The 16,526-nt window shown below is 43.1% G+C and overlaps 1 protein-coding gene across 3 annotated transcripts in view; it reads left to right on the top strand.

The window, feature by feature from the left end:
• RBBP8 (RB binding protein 8, endonuclease) overlaps positions 1 to 13,491 on the top strand; it is a 106,918-nt gene extending 93,427 nt beyond the window's left edge. For all 3 annotated transcript variants that reach the window (XM_056521702.1, XM_056521701.1, XM_056521704.1), the window contains exons 13-19: positions 673 to 764; positions 849 to 945; positions 1,054 to 1,218; positions 1,430 to 1,502; positions 2,788 to 2,884; positions 8,015 to 8,156; positions 13,084 to 13,491. In XM_056521702.1, the coding sequence (XP_056377677.1) occupies positions 673 to 764; positions 849 to 945; positions 1,054 to 1,218; positions 1,430 to 1,502; positions 2,788 to 2,884; positions 8,015 to 8,156; positions 13,084 to 13,181 (764 nt within the window). In that variant the 3' untranslated portion in view covers positions 13,182 to 13,491. The remainder of the gene's footprint in view (positions 1 to 672; positions 765 to 848; positions 946 to 1,053; positions 1,219 to 1,429; positions 1,503 to 2,787; positions 2,885 to 8,014; positions 8,157 to 13,083) is intronic.
• Positions 13,492 to 16,526: the final 3,035 nt, after the last annotated feature.

Here is a 16,526-nt window from a genome sequence, read left to right on the forward strand (position 1 = left end):
TCTACAGATATTTTTATTGGGACTACAAATATTTACTCAAACAAACTTGTCAGCGGAGTTGTAATAGCCCAAATAAAGGTATTTTAGGGGGCTCTTCATAAGTGGTGCAATATGACCGGTATAGTGCCTTTACTCTGAAGGCTGTATATATTGATTATCTCTGTACAGTTATACAATTAAAGTAGCTGGACCATAACTTACTTTGCATGTCAAATTTTAACTTAAAGGGGTATTCTGCCCCTAGACACCTTATCCCCTATCCACAAGATAGGGGATAAGATGTCTGGCCGCAGGGACCCCAACCTTCTCAGGACCATAGAGCTTCCGTGTTCATGATGCCATGCCATGTCCCCCGACTACGCCCCTCCACTAATGTCTAAGGGAGGGGGCGTGACGGTTATGTACTTTGATGGCTGATTACATTTTTTGTATGGCCAATAAGTAGGTGATGTACGGCCAAAAATTATAAATTTACCGGGCCGCTCAATATTCCAGTCCATGTGGCCCGGTCGTACGATTGATTAGAGGGGCGGAAACAAGTGCCGATCAGCAAGTTCGATGCTTATTTACTGCAGCTAGTAGGCGTGAGTAAAAGGGGCCCCTAGCTACATGAACTCTTCAAAATGGTCATTACGAAAAATAAAATAACTACAGTCTTGTTTTGTCTTTAAGACGTGGCTTCTGTAGACAATGTGCAGTGGAGCATTGACCCAGGAGCAGAGCTTTCTCAGTATAAAATGGACAATACTATTGTTGATGGCAAGGTGAGAACAAAATAAAAATAAATAAAAGAATAAATATTGTTCAGGTAATATGAATAAAAGGCATAATGTGTTGTCGTTAACAAGGATGGCTGCCACATCAGTCCAGAGTTTGAAGATATGGATTACACCTATGTTGGTGAAAGTATGCTGATAAAGATGAAAAATCAGAACACAGATGAAAGTAAGTGGTACCTGTCTTCATACAGTATGTTTACATTGTTGGATACACTTCATATAGTAATGTAAGTATATGAAATGCAACTGAATTTGGTAATGTTTTATCTGGCAGATGAGGAAAATAAAGGACATGATAGTTTTGCTGAAATGTTTGAAAAGACTGAATGTGATGAGTATGTATCATATGTCCAAGAAAAAAGCCTTTCCCAGAGGTCGGACTTTGAGGAAGGACCTGATGGACCTACACGCCATAAAAAAGCATCCATAAACGGAAGAGGTAAAATGCTCTCCAGACACCTGCATGTTTATCTAGTATTTACAGGTCTGTGGATCAGACGTTTATCTTACTTTTTGTTGGTAGTAGTGTATATGAAATATGGTACACTCTACAATTTTATACAGCAAAATTGCATGAATGGAATCCCACCTGGCACAAGTATAAAACTATAGATGCACTCTTAGCTTGCTTACATTTCTATTTTGTTTAGGAAATCAAGGCAAAGGAGAAACTTACCAGAAGCAGAAGGCATATGTAGAGCCCTACGTGCAGGATGCTGAGAGGTAAATATGTAATATGTGTGTGTAAAATGTTATTCCTAAATTACATAACATTTTAAATAAATGTTATTCCTTTACATTATTTCTATTATCTTTGGTCAGCAAAAACTTGACCAAGGAGGAGTAATATGATTTATACTACTAAATTATTAACAGTGAATGAGAAAATAGACACTAACATAAGAACTGCAGTATACCACACCCTTATTCATGTGTCTCTCTCTAGTTAACTGACTAATCTAAAAAATGTACTTATGTTAATTTTAAGCAGGACTTCTCTAAAGTTTTAGGTTTTTTTTGTTTTGTTTTTTGCCCCTCATTCTTTTGCTTTTTGTATCTTGCAGACTATTACTTCCACCGATGTTTCAAACCTTATTACCTCTGTTTCTCTAACTTTTCTAGGTACTAACATGTTCTCTTGGAACAACACATGTTCATTTTTATTAAATGAGGATTTCCAAAACATGTATCACCCTTCCAGTTAGCAACTTGATTTTGCTTTATTTCATTTTTTTCGTTAATTTTTTTTCTTCATCAATTTTCTGACAATTGGCACACATGATAAACTGTGACTATTCTTCTCTGTTACCTAGATTACATTTGCTTGTGATTGGATTGATTCAAGGAATAGACATGTCTGTATTTGAGAAATACTATGAGGCAATTCCTGAAAGGAAATCAGTCAGTTCTACAGTATATCATTCCCAGAGCTAAAGTGTCAAGGAGCCTGGTGGGCTCAGCTGCAGCATGCAGACTTTCTCACGCCTTTGCCCCACCTTACCTTGACTGATGTACCATGCTCAGTGCTGGAAGTTAAGCCCTGTACATCAGTCAAGGAATGGACCAGGTTTGCATGCTGCAGCTCAGCCCAGCCTTCTTGACACTTCAGCTCTATGCATGATATTAAGCTGACAGATTCACTTTCAGCAATTGCATTATGGTAATTCTTAAATCCGGTCAATCAAATGCACTACCAGGTACATACTAACAATCCTCCCCCCTACCCACCCTTTTTGAAACTATGTAAGCTCTGACATATTATGCCCTTAAAATAAAAAAAAATATTTTTAGAACAGTAATAAATAAAAGTAATAACGTTTACCCACAGCAATATAAGCTACCTGACTACCTCCTGAAAAAAGGAGGTGATGGCAAGTGAGTAAGGAAGAGTTCAACTTGATGTAAAAAGAAAAAAAGGTGTTTTTGTTACTTTGTCCAACGCATGTATGTCTTCATGTGTTATAAGCAATTGTTGTGTAATCTCTTATTCTTTATATTGTTTTTATAGGAAAAGTTCTGTAGTAAACTTTCCTCATATTGAGGTTGTACGAAACAAGGAAGAGAGGAGGAAATTGCTGGGACACACTTGTAAAGAATGTGAATTGGTAAGTTAATAGACTGTTTTTGCCTGATGTTTAGCAATTTTCCTCCTGAGATTCTGAGAAGGGTTTGAACCCCTTAAGGATGCAGGACATGCCGGTACACCCCCGGAAGGACTGAGGGCCTACCTGTATGCCCTGATCCCACTAACGGGGTTTAAACCGTTCTCACGAGCGGAGAACGGGTTAAATCCAGTGGGTCCCGGTTGCTACGGGCAGCGAGGACCCACGGCTAATGCCGGCCACCACCGATAGGGCTGATGCCCGGCATTAACCCTTCAGACGCTGCGATCAAAGTTGATTGCGGCGTCTAAACTGAAAGTGAAACTATCCTAGCAGCTCAGCGGAGCTAATCAGGACTATTGCGACAGAATCGCGATGTCCCGATTAGCTTACTGGACGACTGGAGGGTCCCCACCTGCCTCCTCGTCTTCTGATCGGCGAATTACTGTAATAAAAAAAATCATGTGGTACCGCCACGTGCGTAAATTTCAGAACTATTAAAATATAAGGTTAGCTTAACCGCACGGTCGATGGTGTACACGTAAAAAAAAAATTGTGAATTTTTGATCACTTCATATGCCATAAAAATATTAATAAACAGCGATCAAAAAGTCCTATCAAAACAAAAATGGTACCGATAAAAACTACAGACCACTGCGTAAAAATAGGGGTCAAAAGATGACCATTTTAAACATGCAAATTTTGGTGCATGTAATTATATTTTTTTTAAAGTTGTAAAATAAATAAAACCTACATAAATTGGGTATCCCTGTAACCGTATGGACCTACAAAATAAATGTAATTGTTACCGAAAAGTGCACTGCGTAGAAACAGAAGCCCTAAAAATTAGCAAAATGGCATTTTTTCATTTCATGCCACAAATAATTTATCCATTTTTTTTGCCGCAGTTTGTTATAAAATAAGTAATGTCATTACAAAGTAAAATTTGTGACGCAAAAAACAAGCCCTTATTTCTCGTTCAGCTCCATTGGGGGACACAGGAACCGTGGGTATATCTTGCTGACACTAGGCATAACAAAAAAGAAGTCTGCTCCTACACATGCTGGTGTAGACCCCAACTTCACCTTTTCATAAGGGGTTAAAGGAGAAAAAGCCCCCCAAAATTTGTTAGGCAATTTCTCCCGAGTACGGCGATACCCCATATGTGACCCTAAACTGTTGCCTTGAAATACGACAGGGCTCCGAAGTGAGAGAATGCCATGTGCATTTGAGGCCTGAATTAGGGATATGCATAGGGATGGACATAGGGGTATTCTACGCCAGTGATTCCCAAACAGGGTGCCTCCAGCTGTTGCAAAACTCCCAGCATGCCTGGACAGTCAACGGCTGTCCGGCAATACTGGGAATTGTTGTTTTGCAACAGCTGGAGGCTCCATTTTGGAAACAGTGGCATACCAGACGTTTTTCATTTTTATTGGGAGGGGGGCTGTGTAGGGGTATGTGTATATGTAGTGTTTTTTACACTACATATACACCCACGGGCGGGGGATTACAGCGAGTTTCCCGCTGCGAGTTTGAGCTGCCGCGCAAAATTTGCTGCATCCCAAACTTGCAGCCTGATACTCACTGTAAGCCCCCTGCCCATGTGAATGTACCCTGGGGGGGGGGGGGGGGGGGGGGTTCCAGCTGTTGCAAAACTACAACTCCCCCAGCATGCACAGTCTATCAGTGCATGCTGATAGTTATAGTTTTGCAACAGCTGGAGGCACACCTGGTTGGGAAACACTGAGTTAGGAAACAGACAATGTTTCCCAACCAGTGTGCCTCCAGTTGTTGCAAGATCACAACTCCCAAACATTCTCAGGCATGCTGGAAGTAGTAGTTCGGCGACATCTTTAGAGCCAGCATGCTTGGAGTTGTAGTTTTGCAACATCTGGAGGACTACAGTTTGCAGACCACTAATACAGTGGTTCCCAATCTGTGCCCTTCCAGATGTTGCAAAACTACAACTCCCAGTATGCCAACTGTCCAAGCATGCTGGGAGTTGTAGTTCTGCAACATCTGAAGGGCCAGATGTTACAGAACTACAACTCCCAGCATGCCTGGACAGTAAGGGCATGCTGAGGATGTGTAGTTTTGCAACATCTGGATGGGCACAGTGGTCTCCAAACTGTGGACCTCCAGATGTTGCAAAACTGCAACTCCCAGCATGCCCAGACGCCAAGGGCTGTCTGGCCATGCTGGGAGTTGTAGTATACAGGGTCCCATTACAGCAATGCATGTCGCTTTACGGCGACGTGCATTGCTGTAAATTGCCGGACCACGGCTGAAGATCCACTCACCTGTCGCCGCCGCCGTCTTCATCGCCGGGATCCGGGTCTTCAGGGATGAGGTAAGTACCGGGGCCGGATCAATCAGGATGCAATGCAGGATAGTCCGAATGGTGGATAAGCAGCCCCAAACAAGTTCCAAAGATATTCAAGCTGTCCTGCAGGCTCAGGGAGCATCAGTGTCAGTCCAAACTATCCTTCGACATTTAAATGAAATGAAACGCTATGGCAGGAGACCCAGGAGGAACCCACTGCTTAGACAGAAAAAAGCAAGACTACATTTTGCCAAAATGAACTTGAGTAAGCCCAAATCCTTCTGCGGAAATGTCTTGTGGACAGATGAGACCAAGATAGAGCTTTTTGGTAAATCACATCATTCCACTGTTTACCGAAAATGGAATGACTCCTACAAAGAAAAGAACACAGTACCTACAGTGAAATATGGTGGAGGTTCAATGATGTTTTGGGGTTGTTTTGCTGCCTCTGGCACTGGGTGCCTTGAATGTGTGCAAGGCATCATGAAATCTGAGGATTACCAACGGATTTTGGGTCGCACTGTACAACCCAGTGTCAGAAAGCTGGGTTACGTCCAAGATCTTTGGTCTTCCAGCAGGAAAGTGACCCCAAACATACGTCAACAAGCACCAGAAATGGATGGTAACAAAGCGCTGGAGAGTTCTGAAGTGGCCACCAATGAGTCCAGATCTAAATCCCATTGAACACCTTTGGCGATATCTTAAAATTGCTGTTGGGAAAAGGCGCCCTTCCAATAAGAGACCTGGAGCAATTTGCAAAGAAAGAGTGGTCCAACATTCCGGATGAGAGGTGTAAGAAGCTTTTTTTCCAAAGGGTGTGCAACCAAATATTAAGTTAACGGTGCAAATAATTTTGTCAAGCCCATTTTTGGAGTTTACTTTTCTTCCTCCCTTTTTTGGTTTAGTTCCAATACACACAAAGGGAATAAACATGTATATAGCAAAACATGTGTTTCCGCAATCCTTTTCTGAGAGAAATACTTCATTTTCTTGAAAAATTTCAGGGGTGCCAACATTTACGGCCATGAATGTATATAGTACTACTGCAGAAGCATGGCTGACTATAACTTTCTGGAGAATTGCCAATTTGCTTGGGGTGGTGAGAGCAGAACCTGGGAGGATTAGGTCACCCTAGTGGTTGTTGCAAATGGGTTGGTGAATATTTTCTTACAAATAACAGATTGTGTGGAAATTAAATACACTGCTCAAAAAAATAAAGGGAACACTTAAACAACACAATGTAACCCCAAGTCAAAGACACTTCTGTGAAATCACACTGTCCACTCAGGAAGCAACACTGATTGACAATTTCACATGCTGTTGTGCAAATGGAACAGACAACAGATGGAAATTTATAGGCAATTAGCAAGACACCCCAATAAAGGAGTGGTTCTGCAGGTGGTGGCCACAGACCACTTCTCAGTTCCTATGCTTCCTGGCTGATGTTTTGGTAACTTTTGAATGCTGGTGGTGCTTTCACTCTAGTGGTAGCATGAGACTGAGTCTACAACCCACACAAGTGGCTCTGGTAGTGCAGCTCATCCAGGATGGCACATCAATGCGAGCTGTGGCAAGAAGGTTTGCTGTGTCAGTCAGCGTAGAGTCCAGAGCATGGAGGCGCTACCAGGAGACAGGCCAGTACATCAGGAGATGTGAAGGAAGGCAACAACCCAGCAGCAGGACCACTACCTCCGCCTTTGTGCAAGGAGGAGCAGGAGGAGCACTGCCAGAGCCCTGCAAAATGACCTCCAACAGGCCACAAATGTGCATGTGTCCACTCAAACGGTCAGAAAGAGACTCCATGAGGGTGGTATGAGGGCCCAACGTCCACAGGTGGGGGTTGTGCTTACAGCCCAACACCGTGCTGGACGTTTGGCATTTGCAAGAGAACATCAAGATTGACAAATTCACCACTGGTGCCCTGTGCTCTTCACAGATGAAAGCAGCCTCACACTGTGACAGACGTGACAGAGTCGCCGTGGAGAAAGTTCTGCTGCCTGCAACATCCTCCAGCATGACCGATTTGGCGGTTCAGTAATAGTGTGGGTGGCATTTCTTTGGTGGGGGGGGGCATACAGCCCTCCATGTGCTTGCCAGAGGTAGCCTGACTGCCATTAGGTACCGAGATGAAATCCTGAGACCCCTTGTGAGACCGACCATATGCTGGTCCGGTTGGCCCTGGGTTCCTCCTAATGCAAGACAATGCTAGACCTCATGTAGCTGGAGTGTGTCAGCAGTTCCTGCAAGAGGAAGGCATTGATGCTATGGACTGGCCCGCCCGTTCCCCAGACCTGAATCCGATTGAGCACATCTGGGACATCATGTCTCTGATGCTTTCGTCCAGGTCTGAGAGGACATCCCTCAGGAGACCATCTGCCACCTCATCAGGAGCATGCCCAGGCATTGTAGGGAGGTTATACGGGCACGTGGAGGCCACACACACTACTGTGCCTCATTTTGACTTGTTTTAAGGACATTATATCAAAGCTAGATCAGCCTGTAGTGTGGTTATCCATTTTGATTTTGAGTGTGACTCCATATCCAGACCTCCATGGGTTGATAAATTTGATTTCCATTGATAATTTTTGTGTGATTTTGTTGTCAGCACATTCAACTATGTAAAGACAAAAGTATTTTAAACGATTAGTTCATTCAGATCTAAGATGTGTTATCTTAGTGTTCCCTTTAGTTTTTTTTTTTTTTGAGCAGTATAGTTAACTGGCTTTTAATAAAAGCTTTGTAATATGAAAATGGCAAACTTGTTTTTGTTAGTAAATTTAACCTGTATACTTTTATTTTTTTACTAGTATTATGCAGACCTTCCAGAAGAAGAGAGAGCTAAGAAATTGTCTGCCTGCTCCAGGCATAGATTTCGCTACATTCCACCCAGTACGCCAGAGAACTTCTGGGAAGTGGGCTTTCCTTCTACGCAGACTTGCAAAGAAAGAGGTAAAAGATTTTTTGTTTGCCAAATGTTTTACAATGCAGTCATAACTGTTATTAAACCTGTGAAAAATGTTGTAAACTAAACTGGTAATGACTTAAAATGATTCTAATTTATATGTAAGTTCTAGTTAGGTAAGCACTATTGACTTGACATCCACAACAAGAGAAAGATTTCTACTGTTTTTGACTCAGAGAAGATTTCCTTTTTGATGCAGTCATTGAGTGTCTATTCTAGCCAGTTGCCTTTTTATGGCAGGGCTAAAACAGCTCAGAACAGGTCTTGTTTGCCAAGGATCACATAAGCTTATCTGTCACCTGACAGTGGTGCTTCCCGCTCTTAACTACCAAGAAGGGAGAAGCCTCTGTTCCTGGTAGTTTAATGTCTTACAGTGTACCTGTCACTTGGAAAACAAACATTTTTTGACATGTCCTAGAGACATAAACTCATAAACCTAATAACCTATTGTATGGAGTGCCAATCATAAACTATAAACCCCGATAGAAAGCACGACAAACATAATAAAAATTACTTAAATCTTTATTGAATTACATAAAATGAAATACATATAAATCTTGTATTGAAGCAGTGATCTCTGCCACCCCAAGGCCGAAATGGTGTGGTGACAGGGATCATGCATAGTAAGTTGAGGGTTTGGTGTAATGTTTGTTTAACATTATTTATTTGTGGTTGTAGGCTGTATACCTATATGTAATACAGCCTACAACCACAAATAAATAATGTTAAACCAAACATTACACCAAACCATCAACTTACTATGCATGATCCCATGTCACACACATTTCGCCTTGGGCGTTGGCCAGAGATCACTGCTTTCAATACAAGATTTATATGTATTTAATTTTATGTAATTCAATAAAGATTTAAGTATTTTTTCATTATGTTTGGTGTGCTTTCTATTGGTGTTTTATGTCCTAGAGACATGTTAACCCCTTCAGGACCAAGCCCATTTTGGCCTTAAGGACCAGAGCGTTTTTTGCACATCTGACCACTGTCACTTAAAACATTAATAACTCTGGAATGCTTTTAGTTATCATTCTGATTCCGAGATTGTTTTTTCGTGACATATTCTACTTTAACATAGTGGTAAATTTTTGTCGATACTTGCATCCTTTCTTGGTGAAAAATCCGTAAATTTTGATGAAAAATTTGAAAATTTTGCATTTTTCTAACTTTGAAGCTCTCTGCTTGTAAGGAAAATGTATATTACAAATTAAAAAAAAAATGTATTCACATATACAATATGTCTACTTTATGTTTGCATCATAAAAGTGACGAGTTTTTACTTTTGGAAGACACCAAAGGGCTTCAAAGTTCAGCAGCAATTTTCCAATTTTTCACAAAATTTTCAAACTCACTATTTTTCAGGGACCAGTTCAGGTTTGAAGTGGATTTGAAGGGTCTTCATATTAGAAATACCCCACAAAAGACCCCATTATAAAAACTGCACCCCCCCAAAGTATTCAAAATGACATTCAGTCATCATTTTAACCCTTTAGGTGTTTCACACTAATAGAAGCAAAGTGAAGGAGAAAATTCACAATCTTCATTTTTTACACTCGCATGTTCTTGTAGACCCAATTTTTGAATTTTTACAAGGGGTAAAAGGAGAAAATTTATACTTATATTTGTAGCCCAATTTCTCTCGAGTAAGCACATACCTCATATGTCTATGTAAATTGTTCGGCGGGCGCAGTAGAGGGCTCAGAAGGGAAAGAGCGACAAGGGGATTTTGGAGAGTACGTTTTTCTGAAATGGTTTTTGGGGGGCATGTTGCATTTAGGAAGCCCGTATGGTGCCAGAACAGCAAAAAAAAAACACATGGCATACCATTTTGGAAACTAGACCCCTTGAGGAATGTAACAAGGAATAAAGTGAGCCTTATTACCCCACAGGTGTTTCACGACTTTTGCATATGTAAAAAAAAAAAAAAAATTCCACTAAAATGTGTGTTTCACCCCAAATTTCACATTTTTCCAAGGGTTAATAGCAGGAAATACTCCCCAATATTTGTAACCCCTTCTCTTGTGAGTATGAAGGTACCCCATAAGTGGACCTGAAGTGCACTATGGGCGAACTACAATGCTCAGAAGAGAAGGAGTCATATTTGGCTTTTTGAGAGCAAATTTTGCTCGGGGGGGATATCGCATTTAGGAAGCCCCTATGGTGCCAGAACAGCAAAAAAAAAAACACATGGCATACCATTTTGGAAACGAGACCCCTTGAGGAACGTAACAAGGGATGCAGTGAGCATTTGCCCCCCACTGGTGTCTGACAGATCTTTGGAACAGTGGGCTGTACAAGTTTTCATTTTCACTGACCACTGTTCCAAAGATCCGTCAGACACCAGTGGGGTGTAAATTCTCACTGCACCCCTCATTACATTCCGTGAGGGGTGTCGTTTCCGAAATGGGGTCACATGTGGGGTTTTGTTTTTTTTGCGTTTGTCAAAACCGCTGTAACAATCAGCCACCCCTGTGCAAATCACCTCAAATGTACATGGCGCACTCTCCCTTCTGGGCCTTGTTGTGCGCCCCCAGAGCACTTTGCGCTCACATATGGGGTATCTCTGTAGTCGGGAGAAATTGCGTTACAAATTTTGGGGGGCTTTTTTCCCTTTTACCTCTTGTGAAAATGTAAAGTATAGGGCAACATCAGCATGTTAGTGTAAAAAATTTAATTTTTTTACACTAACATTCTGGTGTAGACCCCAACATTTCCTTTTCATGAAGGGTTAAAGAAAAAGCCCCCCCAAACCTTGTAACGCAATTTCTCCCGAGTACGGCGATACCCCATATGTCGCCCTAAACTGTTGCCTTGAAATACGACAGGGCTCCAAAGTGAGAGCGCCGTGCGCATTTGAGGCCTAAATTAGGGATTTGCATAGGGGTGGACATAGGGGTATTCTACGCCAGTGATTCCCAAACAGGGTGCCTCCAGCTGTTGCAAAACTCCCAGCATGCGTGGACAGTCAACGGCTGTCCGGCAATACTGGGCGTTGTTGTTTTTCAACAACTGGAGGCTCTGCTTTGGAAACAGTGGTGTACCGGACGTTCTTATTGGGGGAGGGGGGGCTGTGTAGGGGTATGTGTATATGTAGTGTTTTTAACTTTTTATTTTATTTTGAGTTAGTGTAGTGTTTTTAGGGTACAGTCACATGGGCGGGGGATTACAGCGAGTTTCCCAGCGCAAAATTTGCTGCATCTCAAGATGCGAGAAACCCACTGTAAAAGCCTCGCCCATGTGAATGTACCCTGTACATTCACGGGGGGGGGGGGGGGGGGGGGTGCACCAGCTGTTGTAAAACCACAACTCCCAGCATGCATGGTCTGTTAGTGCATGCTTGGAGTTATAGTTTTGCAACAGCTGGAGGCACACAGGTTAGGAAACACTGAGTTAGAAACAATGTTTCCCAACCAGTGTGTCTCCAGTTGTTGCAAAACTACAACTCCCAGCATGCCCAGACAGCTGAAGGGCATGCTGGGAGTTGTAGTTCGGCAACATCTGAAGGGCCAGATGTTGCTGAACTAAAACTCCCAGCATGCCTGGACAGTCAGTGCATGCTGGGAGTTGTAGTTTTGCAACAGCTGGAAGAGCACAGATTGGAGACCATTATACAATGGTCTCCAAACGGGGGCCCTCCAGATGTTGCAATACTACAACTCCCAGCATGCCCAGACAGCCAAAGGCTGTCTAGGCATGCTGGGAGTTGTAGTTTTCAGACTCCTAGAAGCAGCAGTGAAGATCTTCACTGCTGCCTCTGAGGACCACATACTTACCCGTCGCTGCTCGTCCACGTGGCCGGTCCCGCCGCTGGATCAGGTAAGTCCGCCGGTCCCCACGTGTTCCCCCCCGAATGCCGCAGGTCCCCGCGAGCCCCTGCAGCCTTCGTCCCCCGTTCTGCCCGACTTCCAGGGGCGGGCAGTGCGGGGGATCTGAACTTTCACCCCAGATCACTGTGATTGGTCCACAGGGACCAATCACAGTGATCGCTGACCAGGACCATCAATTGATGGTCCTGGGGGTGAAGCAGAAGTTGTCCCCTGCTGGAAACAGCGGGACTTCTGCCAGTTAACCCGTGCGATGCTGCGCATCGCCGGGTTAACTGAATGTCATTTATAAACGCCGGGATGCGCGAACGCACTGCACAACCCGGCGTTTATATATGACATTCTGCGGGAAGGGGTTAAAAGTGTTATTCGGTCAGACTCTGAATGTTCAGACCATGTCCAATTTGCTTGAACTAGCCGGAAGTAAAACATGTGGCTGTTTGTCTCTGTCACATGACCCAGTCCCGGGAGTGAACACACTTAGCACGGAATTCTCCAGGCTTTTTCTCCTGGCTCTAGGACATATCACATTTTATTTATTTATTTTTTAAATCACAGTGCCCATTTAAATTATATGTTCAAAATTGTGACAATGACATCTAAGGAGTTTGTGGGAACATTGGCACCTCGATGGTTTGATCTCTGACGATGTGTTTTTATAACAGACAGTGGTCTAACGAAGGCCTGTCTTGTCTGCAATACCAGTGTTTCTACCCAGCCATGTTAAAAATAAAAGTTATGGATCTTGGAACGTGGCAACACACTTTTCCCTTGGAAGGAGAGTATCGGAAAATAAATAAAATCGCCTGGTCATCTTCTAACTTCCTGACAGCTAGCAGAGTTCTGAGTGGCCTCCTTAATGGAAAAGGCAAACTAAGTTAATTTCTAGCATGTCTGCAGAGATGGAAAATAATGCATAGAAACAGCTTTTTAGTATTAGCTTGGAACTCTGGTTCACAGGCTTAGGAAATATAGTTTGTGAGGATGAGTACTAAAATACTGTTGTGTCCATGCCAGATTATAGGCCACTTTTTCCAAGGCTTTACTTCTAAATGTTCACCTATTTGCTTTTCTCCTAAAGGTTACATAAAAGAGCAGATGTCCCCTTGTCAGAGACCTCGGAGAAGACAACCATACAATGCAATATTTTCCACAAAAGGCAAGGAACAGAAGACTTAATACATATTGCTCCTACTTTTACCGTTTAGTCACAGACCAAAGTAGATTTAGTTTTGAATGTATACAGTCAAGCATTTTTACATTTGCTTTTTAGTGCTTATTAGCCACTGGCAAATAAAGCTGTATATGTTTAAATGATATTTAGACTTAAATGTCTGTGTAGGTGTAAATCCTAAAGACTGTATATAGGATTTTTTTATATAAAACTTCATTACTGCTGTAATGTCATGCAGTTTTCTGCAAAGCACACAGTTTGGTGAGAATAGTATACGGTTTAATAATGCTTGTTTTTTTTTTTTTTTTTTTTTTTTTTAAACAAAACTGCTAAATATTTAATATGTATATTTTTACTTTTATAAATATGGAAGTTCTTTGTATTTTAGCACCTTTTGATAAATAGGGTGCTTTGTTTGCACTGGAAAAAAATAATGCATAGAGCTTTACTATAAATGACCTGTAATTAATAAAAATGTGCCTTATATTAAAAAAAAATTATTTGTCCTTTTAATGATATGATTTGGCATCTGAAAGTTCCATATCCAGCTAGTGTGAGGTTTTATAAACAATGAATACAAGCTGATTTAAAAAATGAATCGTGCTACTTTCATCGGTTTTGAGAATGCAATAAACCCTTTGAAGTGTATGGAAAGTGTTTAAAATGTGAATGCATCCATATTAGTTTGAGATGAGCGAACTTACAGTAAATTCGATTCGTCACGAACTTCTCGGGTCGGCAGTTGATGACTTTTCCTGCATAAATTAGTTCAGCTTTCCGGTGGGCTGGAAATACAGGTGGTGGAGACTCTTTCCTAGGAATGTATCCACCTTTTCCAGCCCACCGGAGCACCTGAAGGCTGAACTAATTTACGCAGGAAAAGTCATCAACTGCCGAGCCGAGAAGTTCATAACGAATCGAATTTACTGTAAGTTCGCTCATCTGTAATATTAGTATTTTACACGTTTAGCGTTCTCATGCTGACACGTACGTATATGCTGCACACATCAGGGGGATGGTCAACCTCACTTTGATCATATGAGTTATAGCGCATTGTCCTAGGACAGTGATGGCGAACCTATGGCACACGTGCCACAGGTGGCCCGCCGAGCCCCCCTCGGTGGGGACGCGACCATAGTTCGCCAAGCGGGGCAAACCGGGACATCCCTGTGTCCCGAAAGATCTTTTCGGGACACAAGGATGTCCTGGTTACCTTTCTGCGGCCCCGCGTTAACTTTAAAATCACAGGGGCCGCCGGGAGGTAGCACACGCAGGGACGTCGCTGAGTGCGCCCATAGGAACGGAGGAGCGGAGCATCGAGGAGGAGGACTCACGTTGGCTGGCATGGTAAGTTACCAGCTACACTTCAGATTCGGTGCTCCGACCACCGCTCCTCTGGTCCTGGGACCTACTGCTATGCCCTATAGGCCATAGCAATAGGTCATGACCCCTGACCGGAGGAGCGGTGGACGGTGCACTGTGAGGCAGTAGACAGATTTACAGCCTCCAGCCATACACTGTATATGGCTAAAGGCTGTATGTCTGTGGGGGAACTGTACTGCCAACCTATTGTGGGGGAACTATACTGCCAACCTAATGTGGGGGAACTATACTGCCAACCTAATGTGGGGGAACTATACCGCCAACCTAATGTGGGGGAACTATACCGCCAACCTAATGTGGGGGAACTATACCGCCTTCCTAATGTGGGGGAACATAATGCCTACCTAATGTGGGAAAAGTCCAAGACAACACTAATCTGGAAAGCCACTGACTTCAGAACATTTAGGGGCAGACATACAGTAGAAAAAGGGACAATGTGGCATAAAAAGGTCATACACAGTTGCATGACTTGGCATTGTGGGTTTCATACCCACATTAAACGAATCCGGAATCCAGAATACCCCTTTAATGTACATATACACTAAGGGGCTATCCATCTAGTAGCATACTGGACCTGTTTTGACCTTCAGAATTTTAGCAGTTTATCATGGCATAGATTCCTTCTACAGTAGGGGAAACAGCTGCCATAAAGGGATAACCTTGGTCAGCCTAAATGCTTAGATAAGCTATACTGTCCAAAATTCAATCAGCAGGAATGAGAGGAGACTGGGTATGGCAATAAAACATTCCACCAGCCTTAAAGGAGTTGTCTAATGAAAGGATAGGGGATAAGTAATAGATCATGGGGGGGTCTGAGTGCTGGGAACCCCGTGATCTCCTGCATGGGGTCTCGGTAGTCTGCTGGAAGGGGGCATGCCAACCTCCCCAGGAAGCCGTGACCGGCACACCCCCTCCATGTATCTCTATGAGGCACATGGAGGGGCGTGTTGGCCGGTGCGGTGGTCGGCACGACCCCTTCCAGCAGACTGCCAAGACCCCATGCAAGAAATCATGGGGGTCCCAGCGCTCGGATCCCCTGCGATCTATAACTTATCCCCTATCCTTAGGGGACATTCTTTGATTCATGCTGCTTTCTCACCTAAAGGAGAGCTCCAGCCAAAGCTAACGTATCACCTATCCACAGGATAGGGGATAAGTAGCTGATCGCGGGGGGGTCCAACCACTGGGACTCCCCACAATCTCTGGAATAGGACCTGGCTGTCATTGAGGAGCTGGTGCTGCAGACAGCAAGCCTTCCATTCATGTCTATGGGAGCACCGAAAAGACCCAAGTACAGCACCCAGTCTTCTCCGGAGCTCCCATAGAAATGAATAGAGCATGTGATGTCTACCGAAGACTGCACACGCTCCTTCACTGACAGCTGGGGTCCCGTTCCGCAACCAGCTAGTTATTCCCTATACTGTGGATAGGGGATAGTTAGTTTTGGCTGGAGTTCTCCTTTTAACTCTTGATTTTCTGTTTCCCTTCTACAGCAATTGCACTGGAAATGGTCATTTGTTGTAAAATAAATAAAATTACTTATTCCACATTTTCAATGTGCTTTAGACACTTTGTTGACACCCTTTTCATCTAGCTCAATACCAGGGATGGGCTTTAACCCTTTGCTGTCGCTTCCAGTATTTTGCCTTAACATTGGTGCCCTGTTTTTCAAATCTGACATAACTTTATAAGTCACATGGTCTCCAGTTGAGCATGGATACATAGCAGGGGCGAAGGGTTAATGTAAATAATGCAATCCACCTGCCCACTATAGCATAGCCTCGCTCCCCTGGAAGCCATTTGGCTAGTACATAAGACAATGGCCAAATTTAAAGGTTCCAGGTGTGGGTCCCGTGCATAAAAATGGGACAAAAGGGTGCACGGAGGTAATAGAAGCGCATTGGACAGTATTATAACTAGGCATCATGGGTATATAAATATTCAGTTTTAATTTTTTGTCCAATTAT

Source organism: Hyla sarda, chromosome 5 (assembly GCF_029499605.1).
Source record: "Hyla sarda isolate aHylSar1 chromosome 5, aHylSar1.hap1, whole genome shotgun sequence".
NCBI lineage: Eukaryota > Metazoa > Chordata > Amphibia > Anura > Hylidae > Hyla > Hyla sarda.